Below are 21,698 nucleotides of genomic sequence, written 5' to 3' on the forward strand. Positions count from 1 at the left end.
ATGGAAAAACAAGAAAAAAAACACACAAAGTTACTAGGATTGCTTGCTTTTTTATATTTTAGCGATATTCTAGTCCAATCCAAACTAAGAGAAGGGGGATTCAAAATTTCAAACTTGGCTACACTAGGATTCTCATATTATGATTGATTCTAAAGTTAAAGAATATAACCAAGTTGATCAAGAAATTTCAAAATTTCTAATGGAAACTTATTAGAAATTTTTTGTGACGGTGTTGAAGTTGGGATTTTTGTTGTTTTCGTATTGCAGTTGGGATTGAAACAGATGATAAAGCATTATATAAAGTTACATTACAATTAACATGTTCTATTAAATGAAATGGCTAAATATTGAAAAACATGCTACGCCGCGTTGATCAACTTCGGCAACGAGCATTAGCACTGCATCCACGGTTGTAGGGGTTGCTCTGACTCTGAGCACCCGGCTTGCAGTTGTTGGAGGAAGCACCTCTCTGAGAGCAAGGCACAGTGTTTCTCTGCATAGCTTCATAGCTTATGTTTCGAGAGGTGGTCAAGATGCGCCTGCTAATCTCCGAGTCCATGCCAAACTCATCATCACGATCATGCATGCACTCTGCCACAGAACCCTCGCAGCGAGGTCTCACTGGAATCCAGCTCACCCCATGATCGCCACCTGCATAAACGGAGATGACCAGAGCGGCCACGAAAATCAACAAAAAGATAATCGCAGAGGAATTTGCCATAGGTTTCGGTACGGTCTGTGTTTTTAGCTGCCAACTTGTATTTTGTTGTACGCCTGTTTAATTACAGAGGGAGAGAGAGTGGGAGCGGCAAGAAAGAGAAGTGACAATTGGTGAAATTTTGATGGGTATATTGTTTCACCCGATTGTGCTATTTATAGTAGTAAAAAGAGAAAATATTTGTCTTTCAAGTAATCCATAGTAGTTAGGGAAAATACTTGTCTTTCAAGTAATCCATCTAAAATAGGACACTAAGTAAAATATATTATACAATTTCGGAAGGATGTACACAATCACATTCCTAATTAAATTAGGACTGTGACATATTTAAATTTGGTTAAATAAAAATTGGATGTTGATTTCTTCAAGGAGGTAATTACTTAATTGACATGCATTAATTCAATCTTATTCCAATTGCAACAAAGAAAGCTGAAATCGGAATAATTCGTGATTTATTCAATGCCTACCAAGAAAACAAAATCAACCACCACTAGAAATTATGCTCGTAGAGATTTACGGGCTGTTTCTGCTCTTAAGTGCTTTTGCTAAAAGCTCTTTTATCAATACGACATTGAGACTTTAATTAAAAAACTAAGTCCTTCTCGAAAAATATAAGCATGCATGCCAATAGATTGAACTTGTTTACAACATCAGCATTATAATGATATTACACTCAATTTATTCTTGCTCATAGAATTACAGACAAAACAAATCGGAAACCGAACTAAGCAATAGTGCTAACTAGATTGCTCAACTCTCAGGCCTTTATTCTTGAAGATAGTAATATTACTCAACGTTCCATATCGTATGTATGCATAAATCTTGTGCTTGGCGCTTATTCCTTGAGAAGATGTGCATCTACATCTTTAATGACATTGACCACAAAGCCGAGGTACTTCTGTGGAGGCGGATCGTTCTCGCTGAGTTTTTCATATTCTAAAGTAATTTTCACAGAACTTCCTTCACTATTTGGAGTGATGACCTGGTAAGTGACCTTGTAGCTTTTGTAATTGTCCAGCACATGTGATCCTTCCAAAGCTTCAAGACTCACCCGCTTGTTTGCTTCATCTATTTCCACCTTTTCCTTGTAAGTCTCGACATTTCCATCTACACGTCACATGGAAAATTACAATTATACAGCTATCCGATCCTTTATATATTCAATGTGAGGTAATGTAATCCCTATGGTGCTTGCTCCTTCATGCAATCTCACTACCACCTCCACAAGTCTGCGGAGTAAGCTGCTACTCTTTCATTCGCCCCAAAAGGGGCTCATTTCACTATCTTTTACACAACGGAGGCTGTATACAGCTACGAAAGAACATAATTTGGCACCCGGGAGAGGGACGATCTCCAGAGATTCTTTTACATTTTTTGTATTTCTTTTTGGTTGAATCATTTCTTGTAATTTAAACATTTAGTGTCATGTTGTTACACCCATTGCTTTTTTCTAAGGTTTACAAAATTAATTGTTAGTTTGATTAGTTAGGAGGAGAGAGGAATGTTATTAATATTACCTACGGTGTATTTCCAGAGCTTGACAGAGTCAGAAGTTTCCCAGTCACCTTCATGTACTGTAACATCGTATATTTTATCAGAGGCTGCTTTGGGGACGTCATGGTGCTTGTTGCTGATGAATTTGTACAGCTGATCAGCTTTGGCTTTGATCTCTACCTCAGCCTCCAGAGTCTCCAGCTTGCAAGTACCAGCTCCACTCACAGCCATTTTCTTTTATTTGTTATTTATAATACGTGATTAACGATAGTGTAGGTCTGGGGAATTGTAGGAGACGAATACGAACCTATAGATTTCCACTTCTTATATAAAGCCATGTTATAGTTATGGAGGCAGTATGTGGATATTATCCAATCACTTAAACAGTCAAATGATAACAATGTGACTGGATCTTCCACGTAGTGTTTTATCACCACTACACCCACCAAAATTTAATTAGTACCAGCAAAACCTTTTTTTTTTTAAATTAAAAGAACAATATCTCTTTCACTCCAGCATTGCTATCATGAAATAACATATTATTGTGAATACAATAAAGAAGCAAAAAAAAAAAAAAAAAAAAAAAAAAAAAAATATATATATATATATATATATATAATAATAAGTTAGAGAGGACATGAAGCATAACCCTAACAAGAAGTAGAAAACTATTCGAAAAAAACAACCAATTAAGACAATTCTTAAGAAAAACGAAATTTGGAAACTTGACTTGATGAGACCCAAGTGGTCACAAATAATACCACAAAAACCAGCAAACTTGATGAGAGATATCAACCTATACATAAGAGGATCAATGCTTGATCAACTTTACCTCCATAGCATTATTGGAGTGAATGATTGTACGATATTGAGGCGTTTGCTTGGATTTGGCACGAGAAAAGTGTGTGTGTGTGTGTATTGTATAGTGATAAAACTAATTTAGGTTTATATTATCTTAACTAGTGATAAAATTAAGGGTTCTTTAGGGCTAATAGAAATCAATGGTTTATATGATCTTGACATACCTGTAGCCTAGAGAAAAAAAAAGCGGGGGGGGGGGGGGGGTGTTTTGTATTGGCATCCAAAATAAAATTATGACACAAAAACAAATAATGTGGAGTTCATGTTACTTATTTGGAATCAATCAGCCGAATCATTGATGCCTAATTTCAGAAAAGTTTTTCTTTTCTGGATGCAGCATCATTTCACGGCATTTTTTTTTTCGGTTGTTGTATTGCGAAGGAACTTCTTGTTGTGCGGAAGCGTCAACCAAGTGTGAGTGAAAAATAAATCACAATAACTGACAAAAGATAAATGGAACAATACCAACAAGAACACCAAGATTTATACTGGTTCGGCAATGCCTACATCCAGTTTGGAGACGACGGAGTATTCCACTATAATCAATGAGAACATACAATAGTGTTTATCACTCAATTTCCCAAAGACCCGAATAACCCAAACTCTCACACTTACAATAGGAAGAGAAAACCAAAAATACAAAGCAAGACAATTTGAGAAAATTCTTCTCTATGCCAAATGGCTACTTGCTATTTTTCTTTCTTCCTTGTTTCCTTGATGTGTTTGAGTTATGCCTACACCTCCTTTTATAGGCCAAAGGCCTCTCATCAAGTGGACAAGAATTAGGCATAAGTGCATCCATTCTTTGACCACAAATTAGGCATAAGAGCATCCATTTTATTTCCCACATGTAGCATGCCAACCATCAATTTTGACCACAAAAGTAGCCAACATCATTTGTTGGTTTTAGACTACTTGTTTGAGCCAATAATCAACAATCTTCACCTTGGCGCAAACCCTCTAAGTAGAACTTCCAATAGTCGTCTCCTACTCCCCCATGGGGCAATCAACAAATTTTACAAATGCCAATCAAGTCTAAGCAGTGCTTAAACTTGAGCAACTTAAGCCCGATCGTAAATCGATCAAATCGCTTGTACCATTGTCTTGGAGACTGCTTCAAGCCATACAATGATTTTTCCAATTTGCAAACCCAATTTTCCTTTCCAGCAACCTTAAAACCTTCTGGCTGAGACATATAAATCTCTTCCTCCAAATCACCAAGTAAGAATGCAGTCTTGACATCAAGTTGGGCCAACTCAAGATCAAACTGCACAACCAAAGCCAACAGAATACGAATAGAAGAATGTTTTACTACAGGAGAAAATACCTCATTGTAGTCAATGCCTTCTTTCTGAGCATAGCCTTTAGCTACCAATCTAGCTTTGAATCTTACATTGTCTTTTCCCAAAGATTCCATCTTTTTGGCATACACCCATTTACAACCAATTTCTTTCTTCCCCTTTGGTAACTGAACCAGCTTCCAAGTCTTATTTTTATGAAGAGATTTCATCTCCTCATCCATAGATTTCTTCCACAACTCGTACTCTGAACTCATGACAGCTTCTTTGTAGGTGGATGGAATATCATCTTTAATAACGGGAAGTGCATATGCCACAATATCAGTAAATCGAGCAGGCTTTCGAATTTCCCTTCTCGATCTTCTGGTTGCAATATAGTCTTGTTGCTGTGGAGGCTCTTGGGTAGGTGCCTCCTCTTCATCATCCTCGTCCTCATCATCATGATTAACTGTAGGACTAGTGTTTGTAACATCAAACCTTACTGGAACAACTGGAGTCTTCAGTAACTCCACCTGCTTTGAGCTACTCATGGTCTCGGTCGTTTCAGTTTCACCTTCATGCTTGTTCTGATTAACCATAGCAGCCTCATCAAAGGTCACATCTCTGCTTACAACAAATTTCTTCTCATCTGGACACCAGAGTCGGTATCCCTTCACGCCAGTGCTAAAGCCCATAAATAGAGCTTTCTTTGCTCTTGGATCCAACTTGCTTTCTCTGACATGATAGTAAGCAGGACAACCAAATATGTGTAAGAACTTGTAATCAGTACAAGGTTTACCAGACCATACCTCCATGGGCGTTTTGCCCTCATTCGCAACAGCTGGCAATCGATTAATGAGATGGCTTGCATAAGTAATTGCCTCAGCCCAAAACGCCTTGCCTAATCCAGCATTAGACAACATACACCGAACTTTCTCAAGCAAAGTATGGTTCATGCGCTCCGCCACCCCATTCTGTTGCGGTGTCTCCCTAACCGTGAAGTGCCTCACAATACCCTCATCTTGACAAATTTTCAAGAAAGGATCAGACTTATATTCACCCCCATTGTCTGATCTGAGAGTCTTGATCTTTCGACCGCTTTGCGTTTCAATCATCTTTTTCCACTTCAGGAATATCTTCAAGACTTCATCTTTACGCTTCATGGTGTACACCCATATTCTTCTAGAGAAGTCATCAACAAAAGAGACAAAATAATGGCTACCTCCCCAAGATGCATTCTTGGAAGGTCCCCAAACATCAGTGTGAACATAATCAAGAATGCCTTTAGTGTGGTGAATAGCAGTGCCAAATTTTACTCTAGTTTGCTTACCCAACACACAATGCTCACAGAATTCCAATTTGCATGCCTTTGCACCTTTCAATAAGCCTTGCTTCACCAATCCTTGCAACGCTTTTTCACCAGCATGCCCAAGACGCATATGCCATAATCTCGTGGTGTCTGTGCTATCTGCGTCAGCAGCTTCGGTGACAGCTGCTTCACCAATAACTGTACTCCCCTGCAAGAAATACAAGTTATTTCGTCTTGTACCTTTCATCACCACCAGTGCCCCGTAAACAGCTTTAAGAACTCCACCCTTCATGGTGATCTTGAGACCCTTGGATTCCAATGCACCCAGTGAGATAAGATTTTTCTTCATATCCGGTACATACCGAACATCACTTAATTCTCTGACTGTTCCATCATGCATCTTCAAACAGATTTTGCCTATCCCTTGTGTTTTGCAGGCATTATCATTACCCATCAAAACAACTCCACCATCCAGCTCCTCGAAGCTAGAAAACCATTCTCGAATGGGACACATATGATAGGTGCAACCTGAATCCAAAATCCACTCCTTGGAGTGACCATCAGCAGATGAACTAGCCAAAACAAAGTCGAAATCATTATCTCCAGATTTTGCAATATTTGCTTCAGAACCCGCTTTCTCCTTCTCTTTGTTCTTCAATTTGGGGCAGTCTTTCTTCCAATGACCCTTTTGGTGACAAAAGGCACATTCATCTTTAGCAGGAAACTTCCCTTGTGACTTTGAACGAGTTTTTCCCCGCTTCCCAGATTTTCTTTCCTCTGTTCGACCCCTTGCAACAAGTGCCTCGGTTTGTGAATTGTGAGTCTTTAGTTCCTTCTTTCGACACTCATGATTCACCAATGCCGCAGACACCTCATTAAGTTTCACCTCGGATTTCCCATACAACAAAGTAGTTGTCAAATGATCATAATCATCAGGCAATGAATTTAACAAACATAGTGCCTTATCCTTGTCAGGAATTTTCACATCAAGGTTTGCTAAATCAGCAAGTATTTTATTATAATCATTGAGGTGTTCATGCATAGAAATACCTGGACTATACTGAAAACGGAAGAGTCGCTTCTTCAAGAAGAGCCGATTTTCTGCGCTCTTGGTCATATACTTCTCTTCCAATTTTGTCCATAACTCCTTAGCAGAAGTTTCCTTCATATACGGGTATTTCAACTCCTTATCAAGGAACGATCGAATAGCAGCACAAGCATGAAGATTAATTCGTGTCCACTGCTTGTCATCAATATCTTCTGGTTTATCTTCCAGAACCATATCCAACTCTTGTTGATACAACACATCCATAACTTCACATTGCCACATACCAAAATTATTAGAGCCATTGAATTTATCAACCTCTAACCTTGTAGTAGCAATTTGATGTCTATTGGATGTAGATGCCGACGAAGACGATGCCGACTCCTTCCCCTTCACAGATTCATCTTTATCTCCAGCCATCTACTCAGCACTATTCACGGGACTGTAGCGCCAGCAAATTTTTCACTCCCACGAGAACGCCTAGTCGAAACACTAGGCTCTGATACCACTTGTTGTGCGGAAGCGTCAACCAAGTGTGAGTGAAAAATAAATCACAATAACTGACAAAAGATAAATGGAACAATACCAACAAGAACACCAAGATTTATACTGGTTCGGCAATGCCTACATCCAGTTTGGAGACGACGGAGTATTCCACTATAATCAATGAGAACATACAATAGTGTTTATCACTCAATTTCCCAAAGACCCGAATAACCCAAACTCTCACACTTACAATAGGAAGAGAAAACCAAAAATACAAAGCAAGACAATTTGAGAAAATTCTTCTCTATGCCAAATGGCTACTTGCTATTTTTCTTTCTTCCTTGTTTTCTTGATGTGTTTGAGTTATGCCTACACCTCCTTTTATAGGCCAAAGGCCTCTCATCAAGTGGACAAGAATTAGGCATAAGTGCATCCATTCTTTGACCACAAATTAGGCATAAGAGCATCCATTTTATTTCCCACATGTAGCATGCCAACCATCAATTTTGACCACAAAAGTAGCCAACATCATTTGTTGGTTTTAGACTACTTGTTTGAGCCAATAATCAACACTTCTTGGATAGTTTTTTTCCCTTTTACACTAGCTTAGTGTCTTTCCGCCAAAATAATGACTTAGAAATTTTCATCAAAAGGGTTGGCGACGTCAGACAGCAAATATAGTTTCCCGTGAAATTGCAAAATTTGCTCACAATCTGATGATTTTGTCTCTTGGGTTGGCTCTCGATCCCTTCTCCTAAGTGCTGAAGATTGATGAAGCAGAAATTTAATCATCAATGACTTTCCTTGACAAATCCATTATCTTTCCATTTCCCGCTCACTTTGATTCGTTCATAATCTCATTATTGTTCATTCCAATTCCAAGTGTGTAAACGTGCCCTCATAATTATGGACTTGTTCTCATCGTTTAATACTCCTTGAATACCCGACTTCATCGCCTATGGTTTCACAAGAAAATAAACTCTTTATTAAACCAGAAAGTTTAACGGTTCATTTAATTAGTAACCATTTCATTTTTTTTTTTTTTTTTTTTTTTGTGTTAGTGATAGTATGACAGAGAGCAATAATAAGTAAAGTGTGAAAAGAAAAATATTGTACAAAAGGAAAAACAAACAAAATGAAAAGGAGAACAAATTAATATTTTTAAGTTGTTTTCACTTTGAAGGTTTTGTTTTTATTAATTCCCTCTTTTGATCTAATTCTTGACCTTCATGTATTGAATTATGCATTGTATTGTAGAACTCAAAAAAACTTTTTGATTCCATATGTGTGTAAGCATGAAAATTACAGTCCACCCACATTAAAATTTTGATCCCGCCGTTAACGATAAGCGTGCCAATAGGCAGGGCCGGTCCTGAGATTTTGGAGACCCTGTGCGAGACTCAAACGGAGGCCCTTACAAGGTCTAAATTTTGGTTGCTATATTTTCCTTTATTCTCTTGTGTATAAATTGATATAAATGCAAAAGAAAATAAATAAAAAAGAAACATGGTTTGGTGGCTATGTATCTACATTTTTTATGTTTTTGGGTTCGAACTTACTTTTTAAATACAAAAAGCATGGTGTGGTGGCTATGTACATATCATATCACTGTACATATATCATAATCAGAATAAGTCATGCTCTTTATTATGAACTAGTTAAACAAATCACTGGTTATGATATTTGTAGCATCTTATAATGAACTGTTAGTTTTTTTATTGCATTTTTTCTCACTCCCCAAAGTGAGGATGATTCTAACCCCCACTCGGTGGATTGTCGTTAGATTAGTTAGAATTCAAGATTCGTGTCTTAAATCAATTAAACTAAATTAATTAACGGTAATCAATAGGGGATGAGCATCAACTGCTCACCTCCACTTTAGTGTTGTGAGCAAAGTTGTATTTTATATGGATGACTAAATAGTCTTCAAATATGATGAAAATTAGATGATCCTTAAAAGCTGACCAAAAGAATAAATGAACGACATGTATTCGATTAAATGATGTCATATATGAAAAGGGGGTTTAAAGATTATATCTTCAAACTTTTAAGGATTTTAATTAATTATGATATTCCTAATCATAGATTTATCATCAAAAGTTCTCTTTTATAATGATAGAAATTAAACTACAAATATTAAAGAGAAAAGAAAAAAAAATTAATGTAGTTCAAAAAAGGAAAAGAAAAAATTAATGTACTCTTTTATAATGATAGAAATTAAACTACAAATATTAAAGAGAAAAGAAAAAAAATTAATGTAGTTCAAAAAAGGAAAAGAAAAAATTAATGTAGTTCAAAAAAGGCCCCAAATGGATCTGCTACTGCGAGTCGAACCCGTGCAAACACAAATGTAAGTACCAGCGCTTGACGACTCCCTTTAGGCAACAAGGTTATTTATCTTCACACATTTTTTTATATGTAGTACATTACAAAGGTTATTAAAATTCAGGAGCCCCTAAAAATCGGGCCCCTGTGCGTTTGCACGCCTGGCTCCCCCTCAGGGCCGGCCCTGCCAATAGGTTAAACTTATTCACACCATAACATAAAATGCTATTACACTCAATTATAGTTGCTCATAAAATTAAAGGCAATCCGAGTCAGAACTAAACAAGAAGGCTATAGCTTGCTCTTCTTCCAGCCTTTATTCTTGAAGATATTAATACTACTCAAAGTTCCATACATGTATATGTTAGATATTATATGCTTGAGGTAGTTAAGTTTGTTTAGGATATGTGAGTAGAGATTATGACAAGTGTCAAGATCTTGTGAGTCTTGTAATAGCTTAGTACCTAAGCAATGTAACTAGATATATACAACATATAACTGAAAAGCAAATTAACAATTCATTCAATACAAAAGAATAACTTTCTTTCTGTGTAAGTTTTCTGCACTTCTTTCTGTTCACATGGTATCTTTCGCCTGAAAAGCTTCGTGCTTGAAGGTTTTTGATCTTGGTTTTTCTGTTTCCGCTCATCTATCTCTATTGACGGTCATTTCTCTTCTTCTTGGGATCTTGATCGTTCTCTGCTTCCTCGACTGGGTGCATTCTCTTTTCTGCACACCAACTGTTTGTCACAAGTTCTTAGAGAAATTTTCATCTGGGTTTTCTCCTGTTTTTGCTACAATGGTGACTTCTGATCAGCTGACGATTCTTCAGTCTCCTATAATGTCTCTTATATCAACAATTTCCTCTTCTGTCACTGTTAAACTTGATGATTCCAATTATCTCACTTGGAATTTTCAGATCGAATTGCTACTTGAAGGTCATGGTCTCATAGGTTTTGTGGATGGGTCGCATCCTTGTCCCGCTCGTTCTGTTGTGACTAGTTCTGCGGATTCCTCTATTTCTGCTGACACTGATGAGTTCAAGATTTGGAAAATGCATGATCGGGCGCTGATGCAATTGATTACAGCGACTTTATCTCCTTCTGCTATTTCGTGTGCAATTGGCAGTGCTAGTGCTTCTGACTTATGGATTCGTCTCAAGGAACAGTTTTCGATTGTTACTTGGGCCACGATTTTTCAGATGAAGTCAGAATTGCAAAACATTAAGAAGGGCACTGATTCGATATCAATGTATTTGCAAAGGATTAAAGAAGCTCGTGATCATCTTGCTGCTGTTGGGGTTCACTTCGATGATGATGATATTGTCATCTTAACATTGAATGGTCTCTCCTTTGAGTATAATACCCTGCGATCCATTATTAGGGGTTGAGAGAATGTTATTTCCATGAAAGATCTTAGATCTCAGTTACTTGCTGAGGAAGCAATGGTTGAAAATATTCCTGTTACCCCTTTCTTGTCTGCGATGGTTGCCAGAAATAATAGCACTGACTCAAAATCTTGTGGTGACTCTTCCAAGGCTGAAACCTCCCTTAATGGTCATTCATACGGAGGCTCCTCTAGGTTTCGATCAAACTACAACAAAAACAAAAACAAAGGGAAATTTCAATATGGTTCTCAGAATCGGTTTGGGAACTCTAAGCCTAACTATGGGAACTATACTGTGAATCACGCTCTGGGTATTCTTGGTACATCTCCACCAAGGCAACAGAGTTTTTCTGGTATATCTTGTCAGATATGTGGGAAGTTTGGACATCTGGCTCCCAATTGCTGATTCCGGAACTCTGAAACTGCAATTTCTGAGGGGTGTCAAATCTGTGGGAAAAAGAATCACAGTGCTAAATATTGTCATTTTAGGAATTCCAATGTGTCATCTTCAACTCCTACAACTATGCATGTTACCAATACTCAGTCAAGTGACCCAAGTGCTTCTCCTCAACAGTTCTGGCTCACTGATTCAGGAGCATCTTCACACATGACTACTGATATTAGTAATCTGTCCCTGGCTTCTCCATATCCCATTAATGAAACAATTCAGACTGCAAGTGGTGCAGGTTTATCAATATCTCATATTGGTTCTTCCACACTACACACTCCATTAAAACCTTTGCAGCTTAATTCGATTCTATATGGTCCTAGATTGTCTCAGAATCTATTATCTGTACATAGATTATGTCTGGACAATAATTGTTGGCTGATATATGATGCGTTTTGCTTTTGGATCCAGGACAAGGCCACATGGAGGATTCTCTTTCAAGGACGTTGCAATAATGGATTGTATCCCATTCCTCTTCCGGTTAGGAGTAATGCTGTCACTACAAAGTCTCATGTTGCATATCTTGGAGATCAAGTATCTTCTAGTCTCTGGCATAATAGATTAGGTCATCCCTCCAATTCAGTGGTCTCTGTCATGTTAAAGAAATGTAATCTGTCTATATTACCTGATTCATTGTCTGTGCTCTGTCATACATGTCTGGAAGGCAAGTTTTGCAAACTGCCCTTTGTTAATTCTGTTGCTAAGTCAATTCACCCCTTTCAAGTAGTTCATAGTGATGTATGGGGTCCATCTCCTTGTAAGTCTGTAGATGGTTTTAGGTATTATGTGACATTCATTGATGAGTGCACAAGACACTGTTGGCTGTTTCCCATTCTCAATAAAAGTGATGTTTTCTCCACCTTTGTTGGTTTTTATAACTATGTTTCAAATCATTTTGCCACTTCAATTAAAACCTTACAGAGTGATGGTGGGGGTGAATACTTAGTAAATCTTTTCAACAATTTTTGTTGACTAAAGGAGTGAAACATCAATTGTCCTGCCCTTATACCCCTGAGCAAAATGGTTTAGCCGAGAGAAAACATAGGCATATCATTCAAACAGCTATTACCTTGTTACAAACAGCTACCTTACCTCCATTTTTTTGGTCATTTGCATGCCAAACTGCTGTGTACCTTATCAATAGAATGCCATCACCTACACTTCACAATCAGTCCCCATTTGAGCTATTGTTTAATGTTGTTCCCGATATTAATCATCTCAGGATTTTTGGGTGTTCAGTCTTTCCATTGTTAAAACCATACAACAGTACCAAGTTACAACCCAAAACTACCAAATGTATTTTCTTAGGCTATGCTTCCAAATACAAGGGGTTCATTTGTTATGACTTTCTCCATGCCAAATTTTACATTTCCGGACATGTGATATTTGATGAGTCTGAGTTTCCATATTCCAGCTTCTCTTTAAACAGTCATGTTCCCACCACTCCTACTTCTAAACCGGTCTGTGTTTCCTCATCTCCATCTATATCCATTAATCAGGAGAATCATGTAGTTAACTTCCATTCCCTAACACCACTATTATGCCTAGCTCAGATCATCACAGTGGTTCCCACGATGCTTCCTTACAATCTATTACTGCATCCACAGATCCACAATTCCCTGTGGCTCCTGAGATTCCATCTGGATTCTCCAGTAGTGAATCTGCTTCTGAAAATAATCGTGAGTATGGTATTGCGGTTCAGCATGAGTTTCAACCTGATCATTTGCAGGTTATCCTTCCCATTCCTCCTATGAATACTCACTCAATGCAAACACGAGCTAAAAATGGTATTTCAAAGAAGAAAGCCTATCTTTCAGTTGTACAAGATGATTGCTCATTGGCTATGTCTCAGATTGAACCTGCAACATATAAGTCAGCTCTCAAGTCTCATTTGTGGTTGTTTGCTATGGAAGAAGAGTTGCAAGCTCTTAAAACTCAAAATACTTGGTCTTTGGTTCCCTTGCCTCAAAATAAGAACTTGGTAGGCTGCAAATGGGTGTTTAAAATCAAGAAACATTCTGATGGCTCTATTTCTCGGTATAAGGCACGGCTTATTGCCAAAGGGTTCAATCAAGAAGAAGGCATTGATTATGGGGAAACCTTTAGCTCTGTTGTCAAACCTACCACAGTGAGGCTGATTCTAGCTTTGGCAACTCATTTTGGTTGGTCTCTGCAACAACTTGATGTGAAGAATGCATTTCTTCATGGCGTTCTTCAAGAGGAAGTTTATATGTCGCAACCACCAGGCTTTAGTGATCCTAATCACCCCACACATGTTTGCCGATTACATAAGTCCTTATATGGCTTAAAACAAGCTCCAAGGGCTTGGAATGAGAGATTTACCTCGTTTCTTCCTTCTCTGGGGTTCCTTTCCACATATTCAGACCCTTCATTGTTTGTTAAGCATGATGAACAGTCTGTGATTATTCTTCTCCTGTATGTTGATGACATTATAATTACTGGCAGTGATTCAAAGGCTATTACTGCAGTAATTACAGCTTTGACTAATGAGTTTGATATTAAAGATTTGGGTCCGCTTCATTATTTTCTTGGAATTCAGTTTACTCAGACTTCCAGTGGCTTGTTTCTTTCTTAATCCAAATATGTTTTAGACTTGCTGGTCAAGGCAGATATGGTTCATTCCAAACCTTGTTCCACACCTTGTTTACCATATAATAGGTTACTCAAGGATGATGGTCACCCTTTCAATAATCCTTCTTTATATAGAAGTATTGTAGGTGCTCTTTAGTACCTTACTTTCACTAGACCTGATATAGCTTTCTCAGTTCATCAAGTGTGTCAGTTCATGCACTGTTCTATGGATTCTCATTATGCTGCTGTGAAACGCATTCTCAGATATTTGAAAAGTACTGCGGAGCTTGGCATTCAGTTCACACATGGGGAATTGGATTTACATGCATTTAGTGATGCTGATTGGGCTAGCGATCCCAATGACAGGAGATCCATAACTGGTTCAGTGGTGTATTTAGGGCCTAATCCTATTTCTTGGTCTTCGAAGAAACAAAATACAGTCTCTCGGTCCTCAACCAAAGCTGAATATAGGGCACTCTCTAGCACTACTTTTGAAATTGATTGGATCAAACAACTTCTTCATTTTATGAAGATTGATGTTCCTTGTCCGACTACATTGTTTTGTGATACTATGTCCGCAATAGCTCTTGCTTATAATCCAGTTATGCATCAGCAGACGAAACATATTGAGATCGATGTCCACTTTGTGCGTGAAAGGGTTGCAAACAGGCTTCTGCAAGTGCATTTTGTTTCTTCGAATGAACAGTTTGCTGATGTCCTAACCAAGGGTTTGTCTATTCCCTTATTTCAAACGCACTATTACAATCTCAGACTTGGCAAGCCTCATCTTGAGATTGGGGGAGGATGTTAGATATTATATGCTTGAGGTAGTTAAGTTTGTTTAGGATATGTGAGTAGAGATTTTGACAAGTGTCAAGATCTTATGAGTCTTGTAATAGCTTAGTACATAAGCAATGTAACTAGATATATACAACATATAACTGAAAAGCAAATTAACAATTCATTCAATACAAAAGAATAACTTTCTCTCTGTGTAAGTTTTCTGCACTTCTTTCTGTTCACAGTATAAACCTTGTGCTTGGCGCTTATTCCTTGAGAAGATGGGCATCAATATCTTGAATGACATTGACCAGAAAGCTGAGGTACTTATGGGGAGGCGAATCGGTCTCGTTCAGTTTCCATATTCTATAGCAATTTTCGTGAAACCAATTCGCTTTTTGGACTGACTTGGAGAATGATCTTAATGCTTTTCTATACCTCAAGCACATCTGATCCCTCCAAAGCTGCAAGACTCACCCACTTGTTTGCTTCGTCCATTTCCCCTTATTTCCTTCAAAGTCTCGGCCCTTCCATCTACACGTACGTATATATGTAGATCATTCACATAAATTACAACTATTCATCCACCAATGATCCGATCATGTTATTCATCGTGAGGAAGTGTAAACCCAAGGTGCATTGCATGCTCAATATATTTCAATTTTAATTATAAAATTAAACCTTATAGTTAACCACATAAGAGGTGAGGTTCATGTCTCCCTATTCTCTTATAATAAAGCATATCTTGTTTTGAATTTTTTATACAGAGAAAAAGACAAAAAGAAAAGTGTGGGAGGAGGGAAGGGAAGGAGATGGTAATGGGAGGGAAAAGAATTGTATTCTGAGTGTTCATGAGGGAACCTAGAGAGCACACGACTCTTCGTCTTCAGATTTGAGAGTGAACGCTTTGCACCTACATCATTCTAATGATATTGCCCAATTCTCTATTTTATTTGAAGAAAAAAAAAAGCATGAGGTAACGCAAACCCTAGCTAGGTTTCAAGTTAGCATGTTTATTTTGTAGCAAGCCAGTGGGAATTAATTAAGAAAATTTCAGTTTGGGTTAGGAGGATAGATGAGGGTGATTAATATTACCTATGGTGTATTTCCAGACTTGACAGTGCCAGAAGTTTCCCAGTCCCCTTCATGTACTGCAACATGGTGTACATTATCAGAGGCTTGGGAACGTACACGTGGTGCTGGTTGCTAATGACTTTGTACAAACAATTTATCAGCGTTGGCTTTGAACTCTACTTCAGGCCCCAGTCTCCAGCTTGTAATCACCAGCTCCACTCGCAAGCCATTTTCTTTAATTATTAATTAATATTAAAGTTCGTCTAAGATTATTTTGAAAGAAAACTAATGAAAAGAATTTGAAAATTTTGAGTTTTAACGATAAGGATAAAATAAATGATAGAGTGAATAGTATCAAGATTGACTTTTTAATGTAAAAATGTAGTTTTTCGTTAAAATGAACAGTACCATGAGCTTTTCGTTAAAGTTCCCCATTTTTAAAGGAGATATCAAAACTATCAAATAGAAAAACAAGACAGCATCGTTCAAAAAAAGGAAAAGGGGTCATCTTCGGATCCGTTTTACCTAATCTTCCTCATCAAACAATTCGGACTCCTGAAATTTGATCCAACGGCTAAAGTTATTATAACTTTTAGAGTAGGTCCATATTTTTAACCATTTGATCAAATTTTAAAGACCCAAATTATTTGATGATGATAATTAAATGAAAGGGATCTGGAAAGGATCCCTTTTCCAAAAAAAAGAAAAAGAAAAACAAGACATCAGGAGGGCATTTGTTTACCCTCACTAAAGTGTATTGGACTGGACAGTACTAAGGGTTAGTCTAGTCCCATGTTTGTTTCCGACAGGGACTAGGTTTAATGAGACTAAGTCTAACTCGCCTAGACTAAATCAGGGACTAGCTGGTCTTAGTGAGACCCCTCGAAAACCATGGCACTAGCTAAGATTGTCCCCTCTCTCCTCCTCACCCTGCTCCTCAACCACTCACCCTTGAAAACCATTGGACTATCACAACCAATTTCATATAAAATACCAAATTGAATATGGGAGTGAGAGGATTACGATTCTACCTGAATCGAGGCCAAAATGTGATCGGAGGTAGCCGAAAAATGGCCTGGAAGTCTCAGCCGGTTTGGGTTTTTTTGAATCCATGACAGATTCAAGCATGCAAAGCTCGGATATGGGACCAAAGATAAGGAAGAGTTTGTTAGTGGTGCAAACCTCATCTAATCCAACGAGGTTTAGTCAAAAAACTCGCGAGAAACTTGCAACTCATAAAAAAAAAATGGAGTTGTGACGGTTCTATTCAACTAGTGCAGAGCTAGAGAGAGAGAGAGAGAGAGAAAGGGAGGGGAGAGAGAGAGAGAGAAAGGGAGGAGAGAGATACAGATTGAAATCGAGAAGGAGGGAGGAGAGAGAGGTTGGAATCGAGAGGTTTAATCTAGGGAGGAAAAGATTGGAATGGAAAAGGAAGAAAAGAAGGAGAAAAAGAGGGACAGAATGGGACGGTAAGGGAGGAATAGAGGGATAAAAAAATAGGATGAAAATAAAATATTAATAATTATGGATTAAATAATATAATATTAGAGTTTGTTAATTATCCTGGTTGTTAGTTCAATACTGCACCGAACGCTTCACTAAGTTAGTCCAGCTTAGTCTAGTCTAAGCCAGTCCAACTTAGTCCCTAAAACTAGTCCAGTCCGAAATAATCCGGTGCAACAAATGCACCCCAAGTTTCTTTCAACTAGGGGTGGGCAAACGGGTACTAGACCCGCGGGGCGGGTTGGGTACATGCGGTTCAGGGTGGGTACGAGGCGGGTTTTAAAATTGTAAAACACAAACAGGACGGGCCGGGGCGGGTTCAAGAAACTAACTGGGCAGGGCGGGTCCAAAAGGCCCAAGAAACAGGGCCCCCGCCGGACCCGTTTCTCCCAAGCCCACTCAATTTTCTGGTCCAAAAGTCCAAGTACTGCGTTGGTTTTATGCAGGTACACTAGTACTTGTACTACATTTCACTTATTGCTTTCACTCATTTCACCCCTCTTTTTTTTTTTCACTCTTTCTTTCTTTATTTTTGTTTCATTTTTTTTCACTCATTTCACTTTCTTTTTTTTTTTTTTTTTCACTCATTTCACTTTTTTTTTCCCACTCAGACCCTCTTTTTCTCCATCCCAAGAGACCCACAATCCCCAAACTCCATTAAGGACAAGAAGATTGCGGACTCAATCGAGAGACTGCCATCCAGTGGTTGGACAACAACCAGTTATCGGATGTCGATGAGTTCAAAGACAAGATGGAATTGGAGAGCATCTGCAACCCAATCACAAGGTGAAATTATTTAGGTTTTGTGAACTTGAAATTTTATGTTCTATCTGGGACTTGAAATTATAGATCAATGCTTCTTTTTTTTCCCTATTTGCAAAACCTTTTGGTCGATGAGTAGGAAGTGGAAATCACAAGGGAATTGATTGAAATTGCTTAGATTCAGAAACCCTAAGGTATTCCCTTTCTTTTATGATGAGAAGGCAAATTGGATTCGTGGGTTTGTATGAAAGAGTTATGTGAAATCCCTAATTTAATCGCTAATTTGCCTTAAGAGTGTAGATCTTGCGGTGGTTGTTTTGATGGAATCACCGTTAACGATGTTGTTCGAAGAAGTGAATCTTCGAATGAGGAGAACAAAGAGGAAAGACCACCAGACTTAAGGCGTGAGTGAAAGATTTGGACCCGTGGGGACCCGTAAGCACTAGCCCGTTTCAAAAGGGCCAGGTTAGGTCCAGATCTTATTTTGAAAAATCCAAAACCCGCCCTGCCCTGCCCTGCCCTGTTGTATTTACGAACGGATCCGATCCGGTTTCTTCAATTTTGGATCCAGCCCGGCCCAGCCTGTGCCCACTCCTACTTTAAACAGATGAATTTTATTAGAGGTGGGATTGACGTCCAATATCACAGGTGTTTTCTGACAGCATAACCCAATTACGTCAAATCCATTAATTTGATTATTTAATAAATGGCTCCCACAGTACACCAATCACGAACCCCACCCAACCAATTTACACAATTTTTGTAACAGTAGGTCCCACAATATATAATAAAAAAGAAATTTGATTCATCATTTGAATAAAATAAAATAAAATAAATTTAACATTTAACTTCAAATTCTCATTTTAGTCATTAAATAAAATTTGACATTTTATAAAAGAGTAATGCTAGATAAATTATGTTTTTAAACTAAATTTTATAAATTATATGTATTTATTAACGATTAAATTATTATTTAATTATTGATTAATGTTTATATAGAGCTACAACTCACAAAGTCCTACACAAATAACATGTTTTAGTTATGGAGGCAGTTGTGGATAACGGATATGATCTGATCACTTGAAGAAGATGACAAGTCTGCGGATCTCTGTGGATCTTCATCTTTCACATTGGAGGTTTTATGACTAGGCCTACCAAATTTAATCGCCAGCGAACTTGATAATGAGACATCAATAATTCAACAATTCAGAAAACTTCAATTAAATTGTGACCCATAAATAAATATGTGGAATTACTATTACTCCTTTTGTAATCAATCAAAGCTGAATCATTGATGCCTAATTCAGAAAGAGAAGTATTATTGACACTCCAAAAGTCTTATTTTACACTCCTCATAAGTGTAATTTTCTTTCTTAATATAGAAAGTTTGGAGTGCAAAACGAGATTTTTGGAATGCTAATAATAATTCTCTTCAGAAAAGGTTTTTCTGTTTTGCATGCAGCATCTGGACACAGGAATATTCTTTGGGATTCTAATTACGCACACGTATTATTTTTTCAAATATAGAAAGTTTGAAGTGCAATTAAATTTTTAGAATGTAAATAAAATTAACTTCTTTTATTGGTTTTTTTTAAGGCTCACAAAAATGGTTGTCTTTGTTGTTTGGCGAAGGAACTTGTTGGATATCATCATATTGTTGTCTTCTTTTTCGCTTGTATTGCTAAAAAATAACTAATTACAAATCGATTTTCATCAAAAGGGTTGTTAAATGAGATATTAATTAATGCTATTTTTTTTCCTTGATACTGTTTCGGTCTCTCAACCTCGATATATTATTTTGCATGTGTTGCATGATTTGGTTTTTAAATTAGATTACCCACTATTAAAATATTACGAGAGATTTTTTTAATATCCAGAACACGGGTACATACGCTATATATCATACACAAGTATAAGAACACTTGAAAGAAAAGGAAAAAAAAAACTTTCCCTCCACTTATATTACATATATATGACGTGCCGCATTGTGTTCCGGACACATAATTTTATCTCGCAATTTAACTTTAGCCGCTTGTATTTAAGGAGGGTAGGAGCCCAAATTATACATATCCCTTAACATTCTTCTCTTATAATTTCTTAGTAGCACCCATCAAAATTGCTCAGTAGCACATATCAAAATTGCTCATAAACATGGTTCTGCATGGTAAAATTGGGACCGAAATAGAAATTAAGGCACCAGCTGACAAGTTGTACAACATGTTCAAGAGCGCCCACCTCATCCCAAACATTTCTAATACCCATATCAAAGGAGTTGATGTGCATGAAGGAGACTGGGAAACACACGGCTCTATTAAGATTTGGAAATATGAATTAGGTACCACTACTTCAATTTTCCTATTTAATTATTCACTTTATATGTATGTATACCTTAACAGATGTGCTCAGATCATCATACACTCATAGCATGAGTTTCAATGTTTACAGCTTTCTAGCAGGGATTCTGATTTTTTGTAGCAAAAACAAGGTCGAGATAGAACAATCGTAGAAATCTTGTATTTACCATATATGACCTCTTATATATTTCAGTGCTTGCTTCAATTTTTGCTCTAGACAATGAGAGCCCTATACCGTAAATACATGTTTCCTAAATAAGTCATATTGCTCTCTTTTTGCTACGGTGGAAACAAGATCCTAATGAGAGAGGGTGAGAAAGTTTATATATTTTGTTGTTTTGAAATTAACCATGAATGCATGCATGCATATATATATAGGGGACCATGTCGGGATATTCAAGGAACAGGTGGAGCTAGACGATGAGAACAAGGCCGCAACTCTGAAAGGATTGGAAGGAGAAGTGTTCAAGTATTATAAGAGCTTCAAGGGTGTCTATAAATTCACTCAAAAAGATGAAAGCACCTGCATTGCCAACCTGTGGATCGAATACGAGAAACTGAATGAGAATGTTGAAGCTCCAGATAGATATGTCGGTTTGATGGTTAAACTCGTCCAGGATCTTGACGCTCACTTTCTGGGAGCATAAATAAATTAATTAACGAATAAAAACCATATCTGCAGGCTGCAGCATATGCAACGGTTGGAAAGAGCTTTTGCTGGTCTTGTTAAAAAGGGTTCAATTATATGTAATCATGCATGCATATGTTCATCAATGCGTACCTAGTTAAATAAAATGCTTTTCTTAATTAGGTTTGTGCGTATTGTAAAAGATGTACGAAGGATGTCATATATGACATTATGATGTAATAGATTATGGTTGTCGATCATCTATAAAATAAAATGTGGTGTACTCTACAATATTTGTTCAATATTTTTTTTATCAACTTACTTATAAGTCCATATAAGGTCCATCATCTCATCAATATGAGATTCATTCTCAAAACACCCCGTCACGTGTGACAAATTTTCAAGCCTAATACGTGAACAACACAAAGGGGTGACATGGAGTGCGCGTGGCCATTTGGCTTTACATGTGGGACAACCTGCTCTGATACCATGAAGAAAGTTGAGGTTCTATAATAAAACCAATTGGCAATATAAAGGAGTAGCCCAACTTACTTATAAGTTCATACAAGGTCCCTATTCCCATCAATGTGAGATTCATTCTCAACATTATATATATATATATATATATATATATATACATACATATATATAATTTT

At 37.4% G+C, this 21,698-nt stretch overlaps 3 protein-coding genes and 1 pseudogene across 3 annotated transcripts; 1 reads left to right on the forward strand and 3 right to left on the reverse strand.

Annotated features, from left to right (window-relative positions):
- Positions 1 to 373: 373 nt before the first annotated feature.
- On the reverse strand, positions 374 to 721 carry LOC137731214 (rapid alkalinization factor-like). Its single transcript, XM_068470316.1, has one exon. It carries the CDS (start codon positions 719 to 721, stop codon positions 374 to 376), a length of 348 nt encoding a protein of 115 aa, XP_068326417.1.
- Positions 722 to 1,473: 752 nt separating this feature from the next.
- Positions 1,474 to 2,443, reverse strand: LOC137732563 (MLP-like protein 329). The gene is made up of 2 exons (XM_068471879.1): positions 2,236 to 2,443; positions 1,474 to 1,825 (listed from the first exon to the last, which is right to left on the reverse strand). The coding sequence occupies exons 1-2, from the start codon at positions 2,441 to 2,443 to the stop codon at positions 1,554 to 1,556; spliced, it is 480 nt and encodes a 159-aa protein (XP_068327980.1). The 3' UTR covers positions 1,474 to 1,553.
- Positions 2,444 to 14,987: 12,544 nt separating this feature from the next.
- Positions 14,988 to 16,757, reverse strand: LOC137731224 (MLP-like protein 329; annotated as a pseudogene).
- A 3,351-nt stretch (positions 16,758 to 20,108) lies between these two features.
- Positions 20,109 to 21,333, forward strand: LOC137732422 (MLP-like protein 328). The gene is made up of 2 exons (XM_068471731.1): positions 20,109 to 20,395; positions 20,793 to 21,333. Exons 1-2 carry the CDS (start codon positions 20,212 to 20,214, stop codon positions 21,059 to 21,061), a joined length of 453 nt encoding a protein of 150 aa, XP_068327832.1. The 5' UTR covers positions 20,109 to 20,211; the 3' UTR covers positions 21,062 to 21,333.
- The last annotated feature ends 365 nt before the right edge of the window (positions 21,334 to 21,698 follow it).

The sequence above is a fragment of the Pyrus communis genome, chromosome 4 (assembly GCF_963583255.1).
Source record: "Pyrus communis chromosome 4, drPyrComm1.1, whole genome shotgun sequence".
Classification (NCBI taxonomy): Eukaryota; Viridiplantae; Streptophyta; class Magnoliopsida; order Rosales; family Rosaceae; genus Pyrus; species Pyrus communis.